The sequence below is a fragment of the Bos taurus genome, chromosome 11 (assembly GCF_002263795.3).
Source record: "Bos taurus isolate L1 Dominette 01449 registration number 42190680 breed Hereford chromosome 11, ARS-UCD2.0, whole genome shotgun sequence".
Taxonomy (NCBI): domain Eukaryota; kingdom Metazoa; phylum Chordata; class Mammalia; order Artiodactyla; family Bovidae; genus Bos; species Bos taurus.
The window spans coordinates 31309797-31337063 of record NC_037338.1 but is presented as its reverse complement, the minus strand read 5'-3'; the positions used below and the strand labels follow the sequence as shown (position 1 = coordinate 31337063).

At 42.1% G+C, this 27267-nt stretch overlaps 1 protein-coding gene and 1 long non-coding RNA gene across 8 annotated transcripts in view; one reads left to right on the top strand and one right to left on the bottom strand.

Moving 5' to 3' along the window:
* Nucleotides 1–27267, top strand: part of FSHR (follicle stimulating hormone receptor) — a 194886-nt gene that overhangs the window by 113471 nt on the left and 54148 nt on the right. For 4 of the 7 annotated variants that reach the window (XM_059890998.1, XM_024998261.2, XM_024998263.2 and 1 more), the window contains 2 exon segments: nt 12931–13005; nt 15358–15432. The exons of 1 other annotated variant lie outside the window; for it this stretch is intronic. In XM_059890998.1, the coding sequence (XP_059746981.1) occupies nt 12931–13005; nt 15358–15432 (150 nt within the window). 7 annotated transcript variants of the gene reach the window in all.
* The window catches only part of LOC132346571 (uncharacterized), a 282144-nt gene continuing 270315 nt past the window's right edge, over nt 15439–27267 (bottom strand). Inside the window, exon 3 of the long non-coding RNA XR_009496421.1 lies at nt 15439–16420. This is a non-coding gene — a long non-coding RNA (uncharacterized lncRNA). The remainder of the gene's footprint in view (nt 16421–27267) is intronic.

Sequence of the window (27267 nt, the reverse complement as noted above, 5' to 3'; positions counted from 1 at the left end):
TGTATCCAGGCAGAGTTATATATCCTTGAATCTGCTCCAGATTTTTTAGTAAATCATTGGGACATTTAATTTGTTTGAAAGAGATGACTCGTGACCCACATCAGACCCAAATCCCAAGTCATCACATGACTGTTAAGAACTGCTGGTCCAGTGGAAATTGCATGGAGCCATAATCACAATAACGATGGTGAGAAATGAAGAGATGTTTGCAAGAAATACTAAAACAAAAGTAATTGGGAGGATTTAGAATCTGTTACATGTTGAAGAGGAGTCAGAGATGACTCTAAGATTTAAAGTTTGGGTTGGTCCAACGGGCCAACAGGGATGGAAGTGGAGCTGCTGTCTAGGGTTGTAATGGGGCAGGAGAGAGTTAGAAGAGGAAAGTAATGAGCCCGCCAGACTAGTTGTTCGTCCCGGGTGTGTGGAATATGTGGTTGAACATGGCTTTGGCAGTTGGTAGACATAGGGCTCTGGTCTAAGAGGGAAACTTGTTCTGATGACAAGTGAGGCATCAGCAGAGAGGTTCTAATAGGGAAATCTTGAAGGATCCTAACAGCTGGAGAAATGCTGACATTTAGCAAGGATGTGAGAGAAAAATATAGTATATGGGGGGCAATCAAATGTGTTGAATGCCACCGTTTACCCTTCTCCATGCTGGACATTTGTCCTTCCTCTCTTACGTAACTCTGCTTCTCCTGACTTTGCACTCCCAACTGCTCATGCACGTTGCTTCTACTCAACTAAACTGCAGATTCTTAGAAGACCGGGGCACTGCTTTTTAATGTCTTACATGCTTTACCCTCCTGTAGAGAATACCCTTAAAAAGTGCTTTTCCTATGAGTCACTGCTTGGGACTTTGCTTTATCTGTGGAAGGTGAATTTTCATGTTGACTTATATGTTGCCTTGTCAGCACTAAGTACCATACAGTATGGAGGAAGGGGGTAGTATTCAGGTTTTTCATTTTGCTGTGCCAAAATTTTCTACTCTATTTGAAATTAAAACAATAACAACAGAATCTTCTGAAGTGGAAACAGTTCTCTGAGTCACTGGAGGTATGGCCTATCTGACTTCTGCCATCTTTTTGAGGCCCCATGAGTGGTAGGTTCACACCCCAGGTCAATTTCTCTCACTGGCTGGGCAGCACTGGGGAAATTATCTAACTTCTGTATACCTCATTCTCGCATTCTGTATAGGGATCGAGGATGGCACTTAACTCATAGGGTTGTGAGGATTAAACAATTTAATAAATGTAAAGCACAGAAAAATTGCTTGGCACAGTATAAATGCATAGTAAACAACAGTTGCCAAGAAACATCAGTAACCAACAAAGGTCTGTCTAGTCAAAGCTATGGTTTTTCCAGTGGTCATGTATGGATGTGAGGGTTTGACTATAAAGAAAGCTGAATGCTGAACAATTGATACTTTTGAACTGTGGCATTGGAGAAGACTCTTGAGAGTCCCTTGGACTGCAAGAAGATCCAACCAGTACATCCTAAGGGAAATCAGTCCTGAATACTCATTGGGATGACTGATGTTGAAGCTGAAACTCCAATACTTTGGCCACCTGATGCAAAGAACTGACTCATTGGAAAAGGCCCTGATGCTGGGAAAGACTGAAGGCGGGAGGAGAAGGGGACGACAGAGCATGAGATGGTTGGGTGTCATCACTGACTCAATGGACATTAGTCTGAGTAAACTCTGGGAGTTGGTGATGGACAGGGAGGTCGGGTGTGCTGCAGTCCATGGGGTTGCAAAGAGTCGGACATGACTGAGCAACTGAACTGAACTGAAACATCAGTTATTATGTCTGTGATTTTTAGTTCCTTTCTTCATCTGCTGAGGAAAGCAAGGGAAATATTCCAACATATAGATTATTACTTAACATTTTAAATTAAGACAAAACTAACAATGAACATAAGTTTGTTGTTGATGTATTTAAAAGTGAGGGAGTTGAATTCAGACGTCTGAATTAGATCGAGTCACTGAGGGTGCCTTTATTTCTGTCTCATTTGGGGACATCCTTAGAGCACCTTTAGCAAAGATGCACTTTGCCCAGGGAGAAGGAAGCAGGCGGGACATGTGGAGAAAGGAAGGCACCTACCAGCTGCCACCTGTGGAGAGGAGAGGCACCTGTTGGCTCGCCCTGACAACATGGCCCCCTCAGTACTGACCCTCTCTCGAAGGGATCAGCATCCTTTTCAGATTATGACTTCAGTGATGCAGACATCCTTGTTGGGGTATCCACATGCTGTGCCTAGTCTCCTTTGTTGGACAACAGACCAGATAGAGGATCTCACTGTGGGTAAGCCTCAGAATGATGTTTGGGATAATGTCATAGTCTGGCTTAAGAATTTAAATGATCTATAGGTGGGGTTAAGAGAAGTGTTAAGCAAGTTAAGGACACTTGCTAGCGCTATTTTTTCCAGTCAGTGGTTGGCTAGCCCAGTATCTCCCAGCTGCAGAAGAGTCCAGTCCTAAATACCATAAAGAGATGGCAGCCTTTACATTGATACTTGAAGTATACCCCACAAGGAACATTGTGCTTTCACACATACCATCTTATTTAATGCCTCTGACATCCCTGTGTGGTATCAATTATTCCCATTTTGCAGATAAGGAAATTGAAACTCATGGAGACTCTAACTTGCCCACAGTTATACAGCTAGTAAGAAACAGAGGCAGAATTTGACCTCAGGTTTCTAATGCAAAGTCACCAGACCTGATCTCATGGGAATTCTAAATGAGGGCAGGAGTATATATTTAGAGAGATGTATGACATTTTCTGCTTCCCTTGTGCCTCAGATAGTAAAGAATCTGCCTGCACTGCAGGAGACCCAGGTTTGATTCCTGGGTTGGGAAGACCCCCTGGAGAAGAGAATGGCTACCTAGTCCACTATTCTTGCCTGGAGAATTCCATGGACAGAGGAGCCTGGCAGGCTCTAGTTCATTGGGTCATAAAGAGTCAGACATGACTGAATGAGTAACACTTTCACTTTTATGACATTTTCTCAGATGCATTTTGACAGGAATTTTCACCTGAACATTATGTATTTACTTAAGTCATATGGCACATTTCTAGAAGAATTAACGGAATAGACAAGACATAAAGTAGGAATATATACCTGTGTGTATATATAATATATAATCATATATATAATTCTTAATATATAATACATATATAATTATACATTATATATGAAAGTATATTACTTTAATATCTGTAGTTATATTCAAATGCAACATACCAACTATCTATTTTCTCTTTTCTAGGAACTGCTATATAGCCCACCAAATAAAGATAACAACCAGCTATCTAAGGCAGGCCTAGAATACTAGACTCCCTGAGTTAAAGATGATTGATAAAAACCAGGACCCAATTTATTCACTGTTAGAGCCCAAGACAGACCTAGTGCCTGAAATACAAAAGCTGCTTGATCAAAATTTGTTGAACATTCGTTGAATTACTTCTTCACTCTTCTAAAGATTCACTCCTAGGCTCTGGAACACCAGATGCTTTTTTCCTGTGCTAATACACATTCTGATTTGCAAATACTCCGTTTCCTGCAGGTTTTCAAGAACACAGCTTTATTGTGCAAGACCAAACGGAGAAAATCTTTTATACTCTTTCAAAGATAATTCAGTCATTCAGCAAACACTTGGCTAGAAGCAGAAATACCAAGAAGAAAGGCAATGTCACAGTCCTCCAGGAGTTCTTTGTCTGGTGAAGGAGACAAGACAGAATGCAAACCCAGTGCAATTTTTGAGGGCTATGACAGTGCGCGTGAGGGGTCCCACGGGGGGACTCAGGAGAGAAACAGTCAACATTTGAGGTTATTAAATAGAAAAAAAAAAAAGAAATTTGACTCATTGGGTATTAAAAATATTTTAATGTAATTGAATGTCTGGTTATGGAGAGGTAGTTTGGATTTATTAAAAAAAATACTCTATGGAAGGTCAGAGGAGGAAGGAAAAGACAGGGGAAACCTAGGTGCAGACTATCTCCTATATCAGAAAGAAAGCAAAGACAATGAGTGTTTGATTTCTTATTACACTCTGTTCTCCAATTCATAGATGTTCTTTAAATTTCTTCAGTTTTTCCCTATCCTACAAACCTATAGCAACTTTTTGCCTAGTGAAACCAGCAATTGGAAAAGGAGTGTCGGGTGAAATGGTGGACAAATGAATATCAGTCCAAGACTAAAATTTTATGCAGATCTAGCTGAGTGCTACATGCTCATTCACTCCTAAGTCCATCCTACTGATACCTCATCCCCATACGTGTACTTAAATGAATACTAACCCTTTTGTTGGCCAGAGGAATGAAAACCTGGAGAATCTAATTCTCACTCTGAAACTCCAGAGAGAATGTCCTGATAACCTCCAGCACCTCATTCAAGCACATCCCCCCTTCCTTCAAAGAAACATAGAATTCTGTGCACAAAAGAGACCTAACATTCAATCAAATGCTTTAAGAACTCCTACAGTTACACCAATCATCTCTCCTGTTTTCAGCTCTATGGGTGTTTGGTCAATTCAATGACTTCACCTGTGAGCCAGAGAGGAACTGGGAAACTCTGTGATGCATAGGGGCATCCAGACGCTATTAGCACAGCAGATCAAATCCATGCATGTGTCCCTTCCACGCTATGTATTAATTGTAGAAAAATTCCTGGGACAAAAGTCTAGCTCATAGACAAGCTGGGCTTGCTTGAAGGGGGGTGAAAGACTACAGAAAACAAGCTTCATCTCCTTCACAGTTTTGCAGATACCGTTTCTGAACCTAAGGACTATTTTTCTTCCATCTACACATCCTCCCACTAAACATCTATTGAGTACTTATCATGCTTCAACTTAGCACTTGGTGCTGGAGATACAAAGATAAATGGATAAAACACCATCTAGGAACTCAAAGTCAGGTTGGGGAATTAGGCAATGACCACCGCCCCATCACCAAAAAATTAGCAATAACAAAACAAAGTAGCAAGTGCTTTAACTGAGAAAGAATTCTTGTGACAATCTAGAGAACAGGAAAACTTCAATAAGAGAGTAAGGGAGGGTATGGGGAGGGAGGAGGGAGGAGGGTTCAGGATGGGGAACACATGTATACCTGTGGCGGATTCATTTTGATATTTGGCAAAACTAATACAATTTGTAAAGTTCAAAAAAAAATAAGAGAGTAAGGGAGGGGTTTCCAGAAGATAAAAGATTTTTTAAATCAAGAACTTCACTCCTCCTCTATCATGCTTTTCATATCCACCTCTGTGTACGTTGGGGAGAAAGGCCTGGTAGGACGTTACTACCATTCTTCAGAAGAACCTTGCAATCGAAATGTGGTCTCAAGATCAGCAACATACCCATCACCCGAGGTATTAGAAAGGCAGAACCTTGGACCCTCTCAAGATCTTCCCATAGAGAATCTGCATTTTAACAAGATCCCCAGGTGATTTCTATGTGAATCATGAGAACCACTCACTGCCTGGGAAGATGAGAAGAGTCTCAGCTCTGGAAACAAGCTTTCCACAGAATCAAGACCCCTCACCCAAGAAGGACAGAACTCAGCCTACATTGGATAGTTCCCCAATTTTTTATCATTTGTCATTCTAGAAATTAAAACTGGGAAATATTCTGTCAGTCTATTTTTTAAAAGTAATACATGTCTACATATTCATATAAATAACATGTGTTATGCAAAATAATATTTAAAAAATGTTAGATGGAAGAGTACCAGGTTTTTTTTTTTTTACATATTTCCAAAACATTTCAGCATCTTGCTCAGTAGAAGAGAGATGAACTCTCACATCTTCTTCTGCATCCACACGTCAATGAGCCCCAGACGGATACTGAAGCTGAAGCTCCAATACTTTGGCCACCCGATGAAAAGAGTTCACTGGAAAAGACCCTGATACAGGGCAAGACTGAAGGCAGAAGGAGAAGAGAGTGACAGAGGGTGAGATAGTTGGATGGCATCACTAACTCGATGGACATGGGTTTAAGCAAACTCCAGGAGATAGTGAAGGAGAGGGAAGCCTGCTGTGCTGCAGTCCATGGGGCTGCAAAGAGTTGAACATGACTGAGCAACTGAATAACAATAAAATATAAGATGCTTTTACATATTTTCCACAATATCCCATGTTACACATTGAACATTTGAAATGTTGACCTTCTGATTAAATTTTCTTATGAAAAATCAAAACTAACTATTCAATAATACCTCTTATATTTTACTCCCACTTCCAGGTTCTATCTCCAGGTTTCTCTTACTACTATTTTATCTAATTTTTATTTCCTTTTGTGCTCCAAGAACTTTATTTCTCCAATTTGTTGTCCTAGCAGAACAAGGAAAATTGGCCCTTGCTCCTGAAGCAAACCTTCTGTAAGATGTAAAGCACAGGTCTAAACAGGAACTTAATATCATCTGGACCAGTAGTTTTCAATCCTTTATGCACATTGGAACCACCATTGTTTGGAGAATTAAAGAACAAGGGAAAAAAAATAATGCCAGAGTCTCACCCCAGACTAAATAAATCCAATTCTCAGATACTAACCCAGGCTTTGGAATTTTTTTTTAAATCCACCAGAAGGTTCTAGAGTGCAGTCAGAGTTGAGAAACTCTGATTCTTTGACCTAGTTCAGCTATTCACTTCATAGATTTCAGTGAAGGGTTGGGGAGCTGCAGGGGAGACAGTCAAGAGGGAAGGACCCTTATCTATAATCTCCAGGATTGCACTAGGATTTGATGGAACTTTCAGAACCACTTTCAGACCAGACAACATTTTTCCAATAGCTCTCTCAATTCAGAGTTTTCAAGACATAAACGGAATGGAATTTATTCTCCTTCCTCTGAATAAAAAGTATTGCTATACAACTGTATTAAGGTATGTTTCATATACACTAAAATACATGCATTCACTTTAAATCTAAAGTTCAAAGTTAGATAAACTTATGTTACCACTTCCCCAATCTTGAAAGAGAACATTTCCATCATCCCAGAAAGTACTTGTTGCCTCTCCTGTTAGCAAACTCCATCCCAGGCCCCAAGTGACAATTACTCTGATTTTTATCACTGTAGATTAGTTTTTCTTCTTCTAGACCCTCATATAAATAGTCTGCATTCTTTCACTTAGTGTAATTTTTTTTAAAGATTCAACTATGTTGGAACAGCAGTTTGTTCCACTTTATGGATGAATAATATCCCATTGTATGAATATGTTCCAGTTTATCCAATTAAGCTGCTATGAGTATCTGTGCACAAGTCTTTGGGAGGGCATGAATTTTCCTTTCCCTTGAGTAAATATATAGGAGTGGAAATATTAGACCTAACATGGCTTGGAAGGCAAGGCATGTAGAAGAAAGTGTTCCAGCCCTGCAGTCAGCCAGAGCTGTTGTGCATACAGATAGGGCTGTTTATTAACATGGAGATTAAAATACCAGCTTCACAGGCATGCTAAAGGGATTGAGGAGAATGCATGTACAGGGCTGGTAGATAGTAGATACCTAGTCAATGGTAACAGAAATAACTAGAGGCAGAACTGGTTTGTAATGGAGCAAGAGCCCTCAATCTCCCAGTAAGGCATTTTCTCACTACTGTATGCTGCTCACCTCCCTCCAGCCCTCCTCCAGCCAAAGGCTCTCTCTACCACCTTCCAAGCCTAACACCCTCTCCTGCCTCTGAAGCTGAAGCCATAAAATATGAACTACCTCCTGAAATAATTAATTTAGAAGTGTTTCTTGGCTTATTTGTTTTAATAATTTTTAGTTCTCTTTGGCAAAAAAAAAAATCCACATAAGAGAATGTGTATGGGATGAATTCAGTACATGAATTCAGGAAAGGAGAAATATCTATCTTCTAGGCAGTATTAGGCTGAGATACTACAAGGGGATGGCATGTGAACCTGGAAATACTATAGCTTTTGCATGATACGGGCTCATTTGCATTTAAACCCTCTCTGTCATCCAGTGCTTCCCTCCATGCATATTTTCTACCTGTGCAGCTCTTTCACTGGACTCTTTAAAGTCTTCAAAAAATGTCCCCTTTTTTGAAGTCTCCCACTCCTTTCCTCTGGGCTTCCCTCATAGCTCAGCTGGTAAAGAATCCGCCTACCATGCAGGAGACACCAGTTCGAGTCCTGGGTAAGGAAGATCCCCTGGAGAAGGGATAGGCTACCCACTCCAGTATTCTTGGGCTTCCCTGGTGGCTCAGCTGGTAAAGAATCCATCTGCAATGTGGGAGACCCTGGGTTCAATCCTTGGGTTGGGAAGATCCCCTGGAGAAGGGAATGGCTACCCACTCCAGTATTCTGGCCTGGAGAATTCCATGGACTGTATAGTCCATGGGGTTACAAAGAGTCAGACACAAGTGAGCGACTTTCAATTCACTCACTCCTTTCCTACTCCTCTCATTCCTATACCACCCAGCACTCTTCCCACTGTAAGGGCAGAGAAGCAAATAAACACCCAATGGCCAGCACATCCTCTTAAAACATGCACGCACACACCACCCTTATTTATGTTCAACTGTGAAAACTATGAAGGCAGTTAAATTTACCAAATGAATCATGAAGGAAGCTACAATAGTATTAGAGGTGCCCTTGTCTCAAAAACATAAAAGACTCTACACGTAGACACCACCAGATGGTCAATACTGAAATTAGATTGATTATGTTCTTTGCAGCCAAAAATGGAGAAGCTCTATACAGTCAGCAAAAACAAGACCAGGAACTGACTGAGGCTCAGATCAGAACTCCTTTTTGCCAAATTTAGACTTAAATTGTAGAAAGTAAGGAAAACCACTAAACCATTCAGGTATGACCTAAATCAAATCCCTTACAATTACACGGTAGAACTGACAAATAGATTCAAGGGATTAGATCTGAGAGACAGAGTGCCTGAAGAATTATGAAAGGAGGTTCATGACATTGTACAGAAGGCAGGGATCAAGACCATTCCCAAGAAAAAAGAAGTGCAAAAGGGCAAAATGGCTGTCTGGGGAGGCCTTACAAATAGCTGTGAAAAGAAGAGATGCTAAAGGCAAAGGAGAAAAGGAAAGATATACCCATTTCAATGCAGAGTTCCAAAGAATAGCGAGGAGAGATAAAGGCTTCTTCTGTGATCAATACAAAGAAATAGAGGAAAGCAATAGAATGGGAAAGACTAGAGATCTCTTCAAGAAAATTAGAGATACAAAGGGAACATTTCATGCAAAGATGGGCACAATAAAGAACAGAAATGGACCTAACAGAAGCAGAAGATATAAAGAAGAGGTGGGAAGAATATACAGAAGAACTATACAAAAAAGATCTTCATGACCCAGATAACCACGATGGCGTGATCACACCTAGAACCAGACATCCTGGAATGCAAACTCCAGTGGGCCTTAGGAACCATCACTCTGAACAAAGCTAGTGGAAGTGATGGAATTCCAGTTGAGCTATTTCAAATCCTAAAAGATGCTGCTGTGAAAGTGCTGCACTCAATATGCCAGCAAATTTGGAAAACTCAGCAGTGGCCACAGGACTGAAAAAGATCAGTTTTTATTCCAATCCCAAAGACAGGCAATGCCAAGGAATGCTCAAACTACTGCACAATTGCACTCATCTCACACGCTAGCAAAGTAATGCTCAAAATTCTCCAAACCAGCCTTCAACAGCATGTGAACCAGGAACTTTCAGATGTTCAAGCTGGATGTAGAAAAGGCAGGGGAAACAGAGATTAAATTGCCAACATCTACTGGGTCAACAAAAAAGCAAGAGAATACCAGAAAAACATCTACTGCTTTATTGATTATGCCAAAGCCTTTGACTGTATAGATCACAACAAACTCTGGAAAATTCTTCAAGAGACAGGAATACCAGACCCCCTGACATGCCTCCTGAGAAATCTGTATGTAGGTCAAGAAGCAACAGTTAGAACTGGACATGGAACAACAGACTGGTTCCAAACAGGGAAAGAAGTACGTCAAGGCTGTATATTATCATCCTGCTTATTTAACTTATATGCAGAGTACATCATGTGAAATGCCAAGTGGATGAAGCACAAGCTGGAATCAAGACTGCAGGGAGAGATATCAATAACCTCAGATATGCAGATGATAACACTCTTATGGCAAAAAGCGAAGAACTAAAGAGCCTCAGGATTTAAGTGAAAGAGGAGAATGGAAAAGCTGGATTAAAACTTAACATTCAAAAAACAAAGATCATGGCATCCAGTCCCATCACTTCATGGCAAATAGATGGATAAACAATGGAAACAGTGACAGACTATATTTTCTTGTGCTCCAAAATCACTGCAGACAGTGACTGCAGCCATGAAATTAAAAGACACTTGCCAGTCCAGGTTCGATGCATGATACTGGATGCTTGGGGCTGGTGCACTGGGACGACCCAGAGGGATGGTATGGGGAGGGAGGAGGGAGGAGGGTTCAGGATGGGGAACACATGTATACCTGTGGCGGATTCATTTTGATATATGGCAAAGCCAATACAATATTATAAAGTTAAATAAAATTAAATTAATATATATATAAATAAAAATCTTTAGGACAAGAAATTAAAATAGAACTCACAAAGTCCTCTCAATAAAGTTTATTAATTTTACTACAAAAAAAAAAAAAAAGACACTTGCTCCTTGGAAGAAAGCTATGACCAACCTAGACAGCATATTAAAAAGCAGAGATATTAGTTTGCCAACAAAGGTCTGTCTAGTCAAAGCTATGGTCTTTCCAGTAGTCATGTATGGATGTGAGAGTTGAACTATAAAGAAAGCTGAGCACTGAAGAATTGATGCTTTTGAACTATGGTGTTGAAGAAAACTTTTGAGAGTCCCTTGGACTGCAAGGAGATCAAACTAGTCCATCCTAAGGGAAATCAGTCCTGAATGTTCATTGGAAGGACTGATGCTGAGGCTGAAACTCCAGTACTTTGGCCTCCTGATGCAAAGAACTGACTCCTTGGAAAAGACCCTAATGCTGGGAAAGATTGAAGACAGGAGGAGAAGGGGACAACAGTGGATGAGATGGTTGGATGGCACCACCAACTCGATGGACATGAGTTTGAGCAAGTTCTGGGAGTTGGTGATGGACACGGAAGTCTGGCATGCTGCAGTCCATAGGATCTCAAACAGTCAGACATGACTGAGCACCTGAACTGAACTTCTCTCACAAAATGTCTCCTTGCTAATGGGGGAGTGAGAGAAAGGATCCTGCCACCACTAAACTGACAGCTCCCCACCCACCCCCTGGTCCCCCTCCATGTCGCCAGCCCCTGTGCTCGCAGTCATACTTCCCCTCCCCCGACAGGCCTTTCCCTTGATCAAGAGCGTTTCTAGAGCTTCTCAGCAAAATCTCAGGCCAGCAGACAGCGCCTTGCCTGAGCCAATTTGAATGCACACCACCTATGAGATTTTCTGAAACTCTCTCAGCTGCCACATTAAAACTGCATGAGAGTCTTCCTCAGGAGGCCTAATAATAGCATGTTTCATCTTTGAGCCACTTTATAAACATTAACTGATTAAGTCGCCCTTCTTGCCCTTCTCTCCTCATAAGCTCTGGGCTTCTGCAGAGTGGACTTCATCGTCCACTCCCTTCCAATTACTCCAGGAGCAAACAGGCTGGGACCTGAAGGATCTTTCCAGGGTATTTTGGGCCAAGCAACAGTAATGTCAAAGGTCTTGCAATAACAATCTCCACTTGGGTAACAGCATGGATGTGTATTTAAAAGAGACTAACTCGAGGTTCTCGTTTTCTAAAGCGGCACAGCAGAGAGAACTTGCCTCCATGGTCTAGGGTGGGGTCACCAAACTATCGCCCATGACACCAAACCCAGCTTGCCATCTGTTTTTTTTTTTTTTTTCTAGCTTAATATTTTATTTACATTATTATTACTTTCTTTTTTTTTTTTTTGGGGGGGGGTGGTTCCATTTTTTTTTAAATTTTTTTAATTTTTTAATTTTTTTTTTTTTTAATTTCAGGTATACACGTGCTCCCCATCCTGAACCCTCCTCCCTCCCCCCTCCCCATACCATCCCCCTGGGCCGTCCCAGTGCACCAGCCCCAAGCATCCAGCATCGTGCACTGAACCTGGACTGGCATCTCGTTTCATACATGACATTTCACATGTTTCAATGCCATTCTCCCAAATCTTCCCACCCTCTCCCTCTCCCACAGAGTCCATAAGACTGTTCTATACATCAGTGTCTCTTTTGCTGTCTCGTATACAGGGTTATCGTTACCATCTTTCTAAATTCCATATATATGCGTTAGTATACTGTATTTATGTTTTTCCTTCTGGCTTACTTCACTCTGTATAATAGGCTCCAGTTTCATCCACCTCATTAGAACTGATTCAAATGTATTCTTTTTAATGGCTGAGTAATACTCCATTGTATATATGTACCACAGCTTTCTTATCCATTCATCTGCTGATGGAGCCATCTGTTTTTATGGATAAAGTTTTACTGAAACACAGGCATGATCATTCATTTACATGATATCTATGCCTATTTTTATGCAACAGTATCAACTGAGTAGTTGCAACAGAGACCAAATGATTCATAAAGCCAAAAAATAAAAATTTTACTACATGGTCCTCTAGAAGAAGTTCGCTAATCCTGGTCTATTTAAAGTTTTTTTTCACCCTGTATATTCCCTAAATACTTTTAATCAAGTCTCTTTCCCTCTCTGGGCCTCTGTGACTACACCTATAGACTGAATAATTTCTGACCAGACTCACTGCTTTGGGTTCATTCTCTCATTGTTCTATAAGTATTAGCATCTTATGTTAGCTTCGCCTTATTATTACAGCTGACTTCTTTGCAAGCAGGAGTAGAGTTCTGTGTGTCTCATGAATCACTACAGGCACAAGGCTCCAGGCTGAGCCCTAAATCCATTATGGACTGTAGCTGAACTGACTTGAATTATATTTCTTTCTTTGCAGAGAGATCTCACAGAATGATGTCTTGGAAGTGATAGAGGCAAACGTGTTCTCCAACCTGCCCAAACTACATGAAATGTAAGCAAGACTCTATGGGGTTTTGCTCATGCCTGCTTTTGGTAGTAGCCTTAAAGTTCACTTATATTCCTGGGAGGCCCTGGCTTTGCTCTGTCCTCAGACTCCTAGAGTTTCATTTTAGGCTGTCAAAGTCAGTCCAATAGGTGCTGCCATGTATCTGCCTGGTGACTCAGGTACCAGTTCAGAGCTTAGTCTTATTCTGCTTCTTCCTTCTCAGGGTTTTTTTGCATAGTAAACTCAAGAACCTAGCTCTGTGACTGCACATATTAATACTTCCAGCTCATCCTCTCATTCAAATTTGTTCCACAGTCAAAGCCCAAAATAAATTCCTCATGATGTAGTTGAAGATGGGCAGTCTTAGTTTGACTGCTAGCCTATGCCACATACTCACCATGGAACCTTGGTCAAGATGCAAAATCATGCTAAGACTTAGCTTTCTTTCTGTAAAGTGGGAATAATAAGATTGCATGCCTCATAGGATCACTGTGATGAACAAATGAGATGATAAATGTTATGTAGATCTAACACATAAACTGGCATACCAGTAAGTTATCATAACAATCCTTGGCTTCTTTACTACTCCAACCAAATGTATTTTCTCTTGTTGACATTCTAGTTTTATATACATGCCAGTACTCACACAGATACACCTCTGTTGCATACCAGTCTAAAGTTACTATAAATTATCAAAGCCAGATGAGACTTTGGAGACAGGTCCAAATTTTTCCAAAGTGTATTCTGTGTATCATTAAACAGAAAATTATCATTACAAAAAAGGAAAAAGATTCTATGGTCAAATAAGTTAGACAGACTCACCTACTGTAGGAAAACTCAGAGTCTGTAATATCCACATATGCACTTGGAATCTCCAAGAAGGATATTGTATTAAGAGTTTCTCAACTAGTGTCAATGCAAAGGTTCCTCTGTGAAGCACTGACGAATATCTTACAAAATTCTCAGAGAACACAGTTAGGAAAGCCACTGAACCACTTTCCTAATTTTACAGATGAGGAATGAAAGACAGAGAGAAGTTGTGAAGCTCGTCTAGTCACCCAGCCAAATCCACAGCAGGCTAAGGACTTGAACATAAATCCCTTGACTCTTTTGTATCTTTTTAAAAACTTCTTAGCATTTGCCAAGCATATATACACATATGCATAATTCATATACGCATACATACATATATATGAATTTGTTTAGGAATGACAGTCTGTCCATTATGACAGACTCTGCCCTCCCTTTCCTTTTCTACCTCCCACTCTCATTCTTCTTCACTGTCATTAAGCCTCTGCAACTGATGCCTTCCCTCTCTCTCTGCTTGGCCTCTCCTTACCCTAGCTGGGAAGAGAGATCTGACCAGGGTCTCAGAACCCACAGAGAGTATCAGAGAAGCGAACCAAAGGGCAGCCAGCCCTCTGCGCAAGGTCAAGTAGATGTCCCTCTGTGCAGCTCAACGGGCAGTGGAGCTCATGGGATGGCTCTTTCATCTCTCCCCCACATGGAGAGTGCTCACCTCCATGTAACACTGCCTGTATTTAAAATGATTAATTACCTGGTACTTGGATCTGCGTAGCTACAGGTTACTGCAACATTAAAGCTAATGAAATAGGGAGGAAGTAATTAACACAGAGCATCTCTGCAAATATACATTGATCCCGCCAGATGAGGAAAGGGCAGCCTCTCTCTGTCGGAATCCAAATGTGAACATGCCCACCTCCAGACTATTGATCAGGACGTGGCGCAGGTCAGCCCAGGGCAGAAGCCATCACTTCCCATGAGCTGTGAGAGAGCAGCCTCCATTCCAGCATGAGGGACTCACTGGCACTTTGCCAGCTGCTGTCTGCCGGGACTGCATTGTGAAAGCCAGAGATGTTCACTGCTTATCCCCTAATCTTCATTTTCCTTTGACCTTTCACTTTACTTTTCTCCAATCTCCTTTGACTCTTCACCCTCTTTGTTGCTGTCCATCCCCTTCTCTCATCTCCCAGTCAGAAAAAAAACATCATTTCCCCCATTAGCCTCATCCCTGCCTTCCTCAGACCCTGGGAGATCCTTACTGGTTAAACACTCAACTGAGTTCAGGGTGAAATGACTCACCCAGCTGTGCTTTGTTTGTCTCTGATGAATAGATTCCAGGAAGACTTCAGTGATGACCGTTATATAAGACAGGGTTAATATTTTGTTTGCACAGTTTAGTATAGTAAAAGACACCACATGCATGCTCAATCTTTGTGGAAATGATGGATGGACAAAGGGTGAATAACTGATTAACATACTCTTCGCATAATAATGAAAAATACCATAGCACTCCTTACCAGTAAGGTCATGTGCACGTTCTTTTCTCTTTCACAGTAGAATTGAAAAGGCCAACAACCTGCTATACATCGACGCTGATGCCTTCCAGAACCTTCCCAACCTCCGATATCTGTAAGAACTTCTGTATTCTGGTGCCCCTTCTATCATCAAATTGTGTACTCGTATTTTAGCAAAATATCCATTTGGGGAGCAACGGCTTGTAATCAAAGATGTGGGGCAGAAAAGGAAGTGAGGAGACACTTGCTGGTGGGTTTTAGTTTAGCTTAATGAGTAAATTCCACTGACATAATTGCATTTGATTTTCATTTACAAAAGCAGACATCATAAGGAATGCCATTTGCATTAATGGGATTGTCACACAGACCTCTTGCAGAACTCAGTCATAATTTAGTGTTAATGAGATACAGCCAAAATTTCTGCTAGCATTTAGCTTGTGACCTTGACCTCAAAGGCATCATCTCTCCTGTTCTGCGTGTAAGCATTTTTTCCTTTGATGGATTACAATGTTTTATATTAAAGTTTTGGTTAATAATAGACATGGTATTTTTATCAGCAGAGAGATTCTTGGTGTTTGAGCTCCATCCCTTGGGCCTGACTCTATCTGCAAAAACATTGCTTCTTCCACTCAGCTTTCAAATTAGCTAAGGGCTTGACAGAACCCTGAGTGCTACAATGGGACCCTGCAAAATAACAGATAAGAACTTGACCTATAGAGTCACACTTTACAGAACCATTTATTAACTACTGATCACAGGCATGAATATAACCTCTCAAAGCTTGTTTCCTTGGAAATAATAATGGATGTGTGTCTGTTATCTATTAATTTAATAAGAATGCATACTTACTTACCTCCAAAAGACAGTTTGTAAGCAAAAATGATGTATCATTTCTTACCTATTTGTGAGTTGATCAGTGAAATCCATCGGCCGAGCTGGACTCTGTTGGCCTGACCTCAGCTTAGCTCACTCATGTATCTGAACTTAGCTGGCAGGTGAAGTGGGTGCTGGCTGCCCTGGATAGTCTCGGTTTGGGATGACAGCTCTCCAACAAGTGGTATTCATTTCTAGCCAACTCACACAGGCTTGTTCTCACAGCAGACCTGGGGTTCCAAAAGAAAGAGTAAGCTTGTAAGCCTCTTGAGACTTAAACCCTGAATTTACACACCATTTCCTCTGTTGCATTTTATCATTCTTGGGACCAACCCAGATTTAAGAGGTGGAGAAATAGAATCCACTAATTGATGTGGAAAGCTGCAAAGTCACCAAGACAAGGTGTAGTGATACAGGGAAGGATAAAGATGGGAATCACTCAAGTATTCTTTCCCAGATAATTTCATGGACAGAGGAGCCTGGAAGACTACAGTCAAGCAAGACTCGGACATGACTGAGTGACTAACACTTACACTTGCAATCAATTCAAAGCGCATAAAATGTTTTGCACGGTGCCTGTGACATAATAAATGTTTAATAAACATTAGCTACTAGTGATATCTTGACTGTCCCTAACTGTTGATCTATGAGAACTGGAGTTAGCAATTAATATAATAAGGAACATTGTGGCTTAGCTCTCTGATGGAGGGAATAAAAGATTTAACAGAACAAAGTCCATATGACCTGGGATTTCGGCTCTCTGATAGGAGCCCCAGAAACAATCTGAGAAAGAAACAAAGTCTTCCACTCCTGAGTCATGTCAGGCAGGACCACCTTCACTGGCATTCTAACAGGGCTCCATGCTCAAAAGGGTCCCACACTCAGAGGGCCTCATTCCAGGTTTAATACTCTGCTGTCACCATCTTGAAATGCTTTAACAGTTTTGAACAGAGATCCCTACACCTCACAAGTTATGTATTCAGTCATGCTGAGAGGTCAGTGCTATGAGCAACTCAGGAGTCCTGGCTCTTTAAATGGACTTTGCTATACTCTGCAGAATCTAACACAGGTTAGGTACGCCACAGTGGAGGAAATCCTAAGGCATAGGCCTTAGGATAAAAAAAATCTAGAGCCTCATCCTGACTCCACCATTCATTCTTGGGCCAATCACTAGACCTCTGAGATGTGCATAGCTTATAGGACTTTCAAGTGAGGTTCATGTATGAAAATATACTGTTAACTACAAAAACATTAATAAATGTACTAGGTATTTGTAGGATGGTTATTTCTGGCCAACCAAAGTCTATAAGTCTAACCTCAAAAAAAGTCCAGTAAGGGTTTAATAGAGAGTTATGGTGATTACTAAGACCTTCAGCTTTCACCTAGGGTGCTTAGCATGGATTCAACAAAAAAGAACTTTGGGACATGCCTTTACATTTAATGGAGCAGTATAGAAAAGAAAAAAAAAAACAAAACTATACATGACATCAGAAGGACTGGGTTCCAGATAGGATGCTGTTATTTATTAGCTAGATAAACTTTACCTTCTCTAAACCTCAGTTTATCTATAAATTGGGTGGTTATAAAAACTAAATAAGATTATGCCTGTAAAAATATTTTACAAATTGTTTTTAGCATATAAACCATAAATAACTATATAAATATAAAATTATTAGTGCCTATTACCCAGGTGGTTTCCTTCATTCCTTCTTTTTTTCTCTCCCTCCCAATTTCTATCCCTCCCTTTCTCCTCTCTCCTTCCTCTTAGAAAAATTCTGAGTGGAATAGGGGTGGCCACAGAGCCTTCAATACAGCAGAACAAAAGAGAGCTGGGATATGCAAAGTGAAAGTGAAAGTGAACTCGCTCAGTCATGTCCGACTCTTTGCGACCCCATGGACAGTAGCCTACCAGGCTCCTCCCTCCATTGGATTCTCCAGGCAAGAGTACTGGAGTGGGTTGCCATTTCCTTCTCCAGGGGATCTTCCCTGGATCTTCCAGACCCAGGGATCGAACCCGGGTCTCCCACATTCCAGACAGACGCTTTAACCTCTGAGCCACCAGGGAGTGGTGGGATATGCAAAGGGACACCCCTGTTCACAGACTGTCACATGTGGCTCATGAGAAGCACCCTGCAGAGCAGAGATTCAGGAAGAAACAACCCTCTCATACACACACATGTCACAGCCCATGATGATAATAGCAGGTCTGCGAATGGGGAACTGGGAAAATCCAAGGGATGGGGAGTCATTGCAAAGTTAAGAGCTCCAGCGTTTAATATTAACCTGTACTTTGTGGCCAGCGCCATTCATTCTTATTAGCAAGAAACCCTCAGCCCTGTTTCTAGGGAGTAAGGGCAAGAGAGGAACTTAGGAGTGTGTATGTGTGGAAGGCATGGCCCTAGACTGAAGGGGGAACTCTGGCAGAACAGAGAGGATGAAGCTCTGACTTTGACTCTGGAAGAGCTGAAACCTCTGCCGTCTGTCATTAAGTCCAGGCTCCTCTTTGTATCCCTTTCTCACTTTGAGGTGTTAAGTAATCCTCAGTCTTACCCGACTACCCTGTCAAGTCCAGACAAAACTGGAGGTGACCGATTCCAGCCACATCTGTTCATGAGAGGAGGTTATCATTCTCAGAGTATCTAAAACATGCTTTCTAACTGGAAAAAGAAAAGAACTTGTACTTAGTTTAGAGGAATTGTGTCACTGTCAAATGATCCTCCTGGATGGCTCTGAAAAGTATATATACTCACATAATTCCTCAGAGTATAAAGTTCTTTCACAACCACTGCCATGCTGATCCCCATCAGGAAGTTGGAATGAACAGCTGTCCCTCTCAAGCCTTTGGACTTACTGCCCAGGGCAGACTTTTCTCAGCTGCACATTGCTCCCGGTTGCAGCCCAAGGTGATCCTGAGAACTAGAGCAGCTCTGCATTCCAAAAACACTACCAGCAAAGCATCATTCAGGCTTTTCAGACTGTGGTCCTTTGAAAATATTTTTTAAATTGCTGAGAGGAATCACCCAAATTTAGAGGTGGTCCTCTAACCTACTTATGTCATGGAAACAAAGCCCAGTCAAGTTCCCCTCTTCTCCCACACTTATTTGTGTCTGGGCAGTGGTCCTGAATAGCTTTGCAATCCAGCAGCCAAGTAGGGGTGGGTGGCAATGATTTCAGGTATTTTGGGGAATGATGAACTACTTGCTTCAAGGCAAAAAAGAAACATAAAATGGATGAAGGGATCCAGAGAGGACCAGCAGGATGGAGTAGTTGTTTATTTCCTTAAGCCAGGATAAATGTTTATCAACACAGTCAGCAAAGCAGGAAACTACCAAGAGTAGGGGCGAGTTGTCATTTGACTTCAGAACACTAAATGCTGCATACACACACTTAGAAATGTTGCTCTGAAATTCTTAAACTTGATTCCACTTTATACCGATCATTTGATGGCACAGAATTCAAAATAACTAGAAATCAGTCTTCTTCATTACTCCCTTTATACTTCACTACGGAACCTGAAATGGTTAGGGGAAGAAAAAAATTCATGAATAAAGAAATGTAGTTTGACTAGAAGAGTATATATCAAAGGATTCATCTGGGTGGATTTTTTCAAGTCAATATTGTATTTACGAGCAATATTTCTTTCTTTACTGCTCTGCCTTCATGGAGCTGACCTTTTGTGTATGAAAGATTATCTATTGATCTGTAAATAAGGTTTACACAATATTCTCTTGCCTTTGCATCCTGTCGGCATAATTCTCAGGCAGCTGGTTGTTGCTCTTTGCTACTCAGTAAACCATAATTTCATCTTAACAAACCTTTTACACAGCTGGGTGGGCCTCCACCCGCAACTGACAGCCATCTTCCTTTCACATGGGGACCTGTTAGAGCTTCTTAGGAGGCTGTTAAGGGCAGCTATGCCATCTGCTTCCTCCAGCCAAAGATGATTCCAGCAGAGTCTTCACTGCAACTCACCTTAGCGATTCCAGATGTTTCTTCCCCACCCCTCCCCTAAGTCTCTCTCCCTCTTTTCTGCTTTCCTCTCTTTCATTTGTTTTGGTAGGAGTGATGAAAGTAGCTTCTTGGACTATAAAAGTTAAGCCATTTGCTGGACATTGCAACAGAGACCAGGGACCCAAGAGTGGCACAGAGTAGTGGGGAAGCAGAGGCTCCAGGGCCCCCTGCTTGGGCTCAGGTCTCGGCTCCTGCCCTTCTTAGTTGTGTGGCCTTGGGTAATCAGCTTAACAACCCTAGGTCTGTTTTCCTTTCTGTAAATGAGGGATAACGTTGCCTGTCTCCTAGCATCGTATTGAATGAAGTACTGAGAAGAATGACCGACATTTAGAAAATTCTCAGTATGTTGCTGTTCAGTTACTCAGTTGTGACTGACCCCCATGGAGTGCAGCACACCAGGCTTCCCCGTCCTTCACTATCTCCTGGAGTTTGCTCGAAGTCTGTCCATTGAGACGATGATGCCATCCAACCATCTTATCCTCTGTTGCCCCTTCTCCTCCTGCCCTCAGTCTTTCCTAGCATCACAGTCTTTTCCAAAGAGCTGGCTCTTCACATCAGGTGGTCAAAGTATTGGAGTTTCAGCTTCAGTATCAGTCCTTCCAATGAATATTCAGGGTTGATTTCCCTTAGGGTTGACTTGTTTGATCTCCTGGCTATCCAAGGGACTCTCGAGAGTCTTCTCCAGCACCACAGTTGGAAAACATCAATTCTTAGGTGCTCAGCCTTCTCAGTAAACAGTAGCAATTCTTATTAAATTCCTGACCCTGTCATTGACTAGCTAAGGGAGTCTGTGTAAGGGACTCCACCTCTACGTACCTCAGTTCTCTCTTCTCCTTTAAAAAAAAAAAAAAAAAGAATACCTATCTCTGAGAGTCTTGCAAGGATTAATTTGTTGATGATGATGATGATGATGATGTGTTGCTGGTGGTTATATTGTTTTTCTCTTTCAATATTTCTAAGGTTTGGAAGGCATCTTTAACTGCTTCTTATAGACAGAATCCACTGACCAGCGTTCAAACATGAAAACATACCATTTGTGTTTCTCAAAGGAAAAAGGCATCCTTCTCACCTAACTCCTGACAAATCCAGAAAGTTCCCTCTGAACAAGAAAAATTAAATAATCCTTCGTGATCTTAACCCCTTCTTTGTTAATTCCCAACACTGCGTGTGTATGTGTGTGTGCACACGCATGCACAAGCACACTCAGTAACGCCTGACTCTTTGTGACCGCATGGCCTGTAGCCCTCCAGACTCCCCTGTTCATGGAATTTTTGGCCCACAATACCATGCCATCCCCAACCACAAACTGCTTGGATAATGTTTCCTGTTTTTATGTTGATTTATAATTTAGCTCTTTTTATCATACTTCATTGCATTTGAACCTCACAACAATCCAAGGAGAGCAGTACAAATACAAGCATTTGACAGAATTCAGCTGACCTTGCCTGTCCTCCCTGGGTACAGAGCTCTTCTGACAGGAATGTGCAATGTCCCTGTGGACTGGGCTATTCTGACAATTTTGATGTTCAGCAATGTTTAGTTCTCTGTGGTGGTGGGAAAAGAGCCGTGTCAGGGTTAATTTTTCAAAGTTCCGGCACAGTGGAAAGGATCAGGGCCTTCCCATTTCTCGTCCAGCAATTTGAATGTGAATTAGCCAGTCAGTGAGAACTCATTCATTCAGTCAACCCTTCAACAATCATTTACTGAGGCCTTATTATATCCTAGGCTTTGTTGTGGCTACTTCTTGGGCATAAAAAAGATGACAATACAGATGATGCCTCTGCCCTTATGGAGCTTATATTCTAATTGAAGAGACAATGCTGGATGTCAGGTGGTAACAGTGAGGTGAAGAAAAGCAGAGAAAGCAGAGTTTTGGTTTAGCAAGGGTGGTCTAGAAAGGATAAAGAGGGTGACTTGGGAGAGATCCAGGCGACATCAATGGACAGCTCTCAACACAAAGTCTCAGCCTTTGAGGAAGAAAAGGCTATTTTCATTCATTAAGCCCTGAGAATAACACATCTGCCAAGCTGTGTGGCACTGGCCATAGACAAGAGGACTGATCCAATGCCTTGGCTGGGCTAGTAAAGAAAAGCTTCTTGGGAGGTGGGTAGAATTTAGCTGCAACTTGGAGAATGAATAAAATTTAGAAAGACAAGAAAGAATGAATTTTCTGTGAAAGAAAGAGGGGATCAAACCCATAGAACAAAAAAGCATCATGGAGTAGGCAGAGGATGGGGAGATACTGAGTCTCAGCTAAAAAGAAGGCATATGCTGAGGAGTTTGACTACATGAAGATGGACTGGCTCTGGAAGATTGGAGAACTAAATTAAGGCAAAGAGCTTAAGCTTCAACAGAGTAGTAGAAGGATAAGTTACAAGACAGTCTTACCAACAAGGACCAACTGTATAACACAGAGGACTATACTCAATATTTTGTAATAATCTATACATTAGGAAAAGAAGAATGTGTGTGTGTGTGTGTGTGTGTGTGTGTACAATTGAGTCACTTTGCTGTATACACCTGAAGCTAACATAACATAAATCAACTACAATTTTTTAAAGAAGAGCTTCTTCAGTAGAATGACAGGTTGACAATGATTTGGACTGTAGCTTGATGGGGAGCAGGGTATAGATATATACTCAAGGGAGAACTGCTCAGGGCCAGTGGCCATAATCCAGGGGTACAGTAATAATGGCCCCTGGATGAATAGAAAGTCTTGGTTCAGTGGGGGACAGGGGACACATTTCTAAAACAGAACCACCACCATATTATTTCCCTCCAGGTCAGACAAGGACCCAAGTGACTAGTGATTTTTGCCCACTCACTTCTAGTAACCCTCAAAGCCTCCCTTTCCTCAGTGACCCCCCACACAGAATCACCCTGCAGTCAGCACCCCTCAAGAATTCAGCCAGGCCAGAATTCATCTTACGTGGTAGCTGTGATTATTGGGAAGAAACTAGCCATCTCCCCATCTGTCAGTGCTGTAAGTCTCTAAGGATGTTGTCATGACTACAGGGATATTTGGGCACAATGGAAATTCTACAGTTGTTTCTTTTATCAGTAATCTGTCTAGCAGAGCCACTTTGCCTGATATTGTCAACTCCAGGGAAAGACAGCAAGATTTTCCTCGTGGACCACTGAGGTTCAGGATGAGATTTCAGCCTGGGCACATCAGCCCCAGGAAAGCAAGAACCTCCTCTCGTCTCAGGGCGCAATTGTAATGATGGTGATGTTTTCATGCTCACCTCCCCTCTTCCTTCCTCTGACCTGCTCAGTAATCTCTCCTGCAAGAAGTCCAGAACTTCTCCATCATGACAGTCATGGCATCTATCAATTCACATCAGTATGTTCAGATCTTGATATTATTCTTTCCAAAGGAGGTGGCATATTTTTTAAAAAGGAGCCTAGAAAAGGCAATGTGAAACCCAAGAATCAATCATGATAGATTCTTGGCCATGGGGGCTTCTGAGAGGGAAATTCCAACAGGATCTACTCAAATAGCACATAACTAACCATCTATTCCATCCACTTGCAGTCTCTGGATTACATTTTCACAGGATATACTTTCTTATGAGGTAGGTATTTCCTCACCTCATTAATTTTGAAATAAGACCTGTCTCTGCCATCATCAGAAATCAGATGTGAAGACAAGTCCAGAGGGGGTTCAGAGAGAAACAGGTCCCAGATGAGCTGCGTGAAGTCAGCCCTGACCCCTTTCCTCATGGCGAGTATTACCCCTACTTCCCCCCACCCCCACAGTGATGGACTGAACTTTTCAAGTTCCAGTTTCCTCATCTGCAAAATGTAAATAATAAAATATGCTTCAAGAATATGAAAGCATATGAAAGAGGGAAATTAGTTTTATGTCCTCCAAGACCTCTTCCTTTCCTCAAGTGCTTGGTGTATAACTGTGACTTCAAGAATCTGGAGATCCCAGCATCACTATCTGTCCTGAGTTCAGCATATTCAGACCAACACAAAGGGTCCTGTATGGAAGGAGAAACCCCCTCTAAAAGATAGGAAAATCCAGCCTCCTGCAGACCACTCTTGTTTCCCAGATCAGGCTCCTCTTCACCAAGATTCAAAGAGACCTTCTAAATGCTGAGGTCCTTCAGATGCATCAAAAACATAAACCAGTTGTAAATTAGTCTTAAGTACAGAAAACTCAACTTCTTAAGCTAAAGAAGAATTGCAGAATGAGCCCTGTCACTTCGGCCCCTCACAAATGAGCCCAGCTGGCCTCAGAGGAGCCTGAGAGGCACTGGATGTGGGGTCAGGCTTAAGAGGCAAACAGCATCCAGCAGCCATTGGAGCTAGCCTGGGAGGAGGGCTGGCCCCAGGCACAGACAGAAAGAGGGACAGCTTAGCCAGTGAGAATCTGAATAGCATCAAGTGAAGCCCCATTTCTGTGGAAAATAAACTGCTGCCTCTTCTTCCACCATTGCAGCCTCAATGTTGGGAGGTTTAAAGGCTATCTTGGTCCTTCCAGACCATTGTAGATTTACAGTTATCCCCAGGAGAGGCCACATGTTAAGGTGTTGGAGCTAACACAAGAACTGCCGGCTACCTTCTCTGCAGAGATGAGGCAGTCCCAGGGAAGCAGAGATGGGTCAGAGGAGGCTGGGCTCTACTGTGGACAACAGGGGCAGGCAGGATAATGAAAGAGGGAGGGCACCATGCAGTCTACTCTGGTGACCTGACTCTGTGCTCCTCCAGGATGGGGACTAGGTTGTCTTCATGGCTGTAATCCAGTGAATGGCACCAAAAACAAGGCGCTCAGCTACTTAGTTGTCCTTTTAGAGAATCCTGGCTGTGATCCAGTTCTCACACACCTGGTTCCCAGCTCACTCTGTAATGCTTGTTGAGGGACCCATATGTTCTTGCTGCCCTCATTCATCTCATCCTCTTTGGCTTTCACAGTGTGTGCTCTTAGGCTGTGAGCTACGAACACAGGCCTGATGGCTCTGCTGCTCCCAAACCCTTGGCTTGTCCATCTGGGAAGATATTGTCTTCCTGTGGGCATGGCTATAGGAGAAATGCATTCCCGGGGCACCTCAGCCAGCCAGATCAGCTGGTTCAAGACCAGGGAGCAATACGTTGCAGGAGAGGTCATCACTGATTCAGTTGAGCTCTAATTCAGAATGACTGTGTGCAGCTTATCTCCACAGAGGGCAGGGTCCACACACAGTAGGTCCTTGATGAAAATGTGGGCCTGGGTTTGAATCTGTCTGGGTAGTAGAAGAGAAGCAACTGCTGTTTTTAGAGAAATATCTTGGGGCCTTGCAGAGTGTGAACACTGCACTGACAGACGCTTTAAGGAAAAATATTTTCATTTTCAGCAGACATTACGAAAGTGTTCTGCTGCAGTTTAATCATCAGCTCACCCACAGCAAACAACCTGCAAATAATGTCTAGTTCAACAGGGAGTGAGCTCCTCCTCCACCAGTTTGGTACACAAAGATAGAAGTGCTGAGAAGAGGGAGCAGGGTGTTTGGGAGATGTGCCAGGGAAGAAATTAGGAGGCCTCCCTCACAAAGCTCACCCACTATGCTCTCTCTGGTCAAGGAGCCACCCAGGCACAGATTCACTCAGCAATACACAAAGGAAAATCTCTTCTCTCCACAGGAGAGCTGCACGCCCAGTCTTCAGCCATGGTCCTATTTGTGTAAGCAAGTAACAAGACCTTTCAGAGCCTCATGTAAAACAGAGAGGAAAAGGACAGCCCATCTCCTTCAAAAGGCTGTAAGGAGAGAAAGGAAGGGGGAAGATGAGACAAGGTGCAGAGTTGCCTTGAAAGTCTGAAAGAGCAAACAGTGCGAGCACCGCTAACTGGACAGATCACTGCTGGCAGCACGGGGGGCGCGCGGTGGGCGGGACACAGGGATCACAAATTAGAAAGCATTTTCACTTCAGATCCACTGACACAGTCTTACAAAAGCCTTCTGACACATTTACTGATGGTTCCACTTTACAGATAGGAAATTGAGGTTCAGAGATGCTGACTGAATCACTCAAACTCACAAAACAGGATTAACAAAGGATCTTGGTTCTTTGAAGACCTACAAGACCATCTAGAACACCCCAAAAAGATGTCTTTTTCATTACAGGGGACTGGAATGCAAAAGTAGGAACTCAAGGGATACCTGAGGTAACAGGCAAATTTGGCCTTGGAGTACAGAATGAAGCAGGGCAAAGGCTAATAGAGTTTTGCCAAGAGAACGCACTGGTCATAGCAAACACCCTCTTCCAACAACATAAGAGAAGACTCTACACATGGACATCACCAGACGGTCAACACCAAAATCAGACTAATTATATTCTTTGCAGCCAAAGATGGAGAAGCTCTATACAGTCAGCAAAAACAAGACTGGGAGCTGACTGTGGCTCAGATAATGAAATCCTTATTGCCAAATTCAGACTTAAATTGAAGAAAGTAGGGAAAACCACTAGACCATTCAGGTATGACCTAAATCAAATCTCTTATGATTAGACAGTGGAAGTGACAGATAAAGAGATTAGATCCGATAGAGTACCTGAAGAATTATGGACAGAGGTTCATGACATTGTATAGGAGACAGGGATCAAGACCATCCCCAAGAAAAAGAAATGCAAAAAGGCAAGATGTTTGTCTGAGGAGGACTTACAAATAGCTGTGAAAAGAATAAAAGCGAAAGACAAAGGAGAAAAGGAAAGATACTCATTGGAATGCAGAGTTCCAAAGAAGAGCAAGGAGAAATAAGAAAGCCTTCCTCAGTGATCGATGCAAAGAAATAGAGGAAAACAACAGAATGGGAAAGACTAGGGATCTCTTCAAGAAAATTAGAGATACCAAGGGAACATTTCATGCAAAAATGGGCATAGAAATGGTATGGACCTAACAGAAGCAGAAGATATTAAGAAGAGGTGACAAGAATACACAGAAGAACTATGCAAAAAAAGATCTTTATGACCCAGATAATCATGATGGTGTGTTCACTCATGTAGAGCCACATCCTGGAATGCGAACTCAAGTGGGCCGTAGGAAGCATCACTATGAACAAAACTAGTGGAGGTGATGGAATTACAG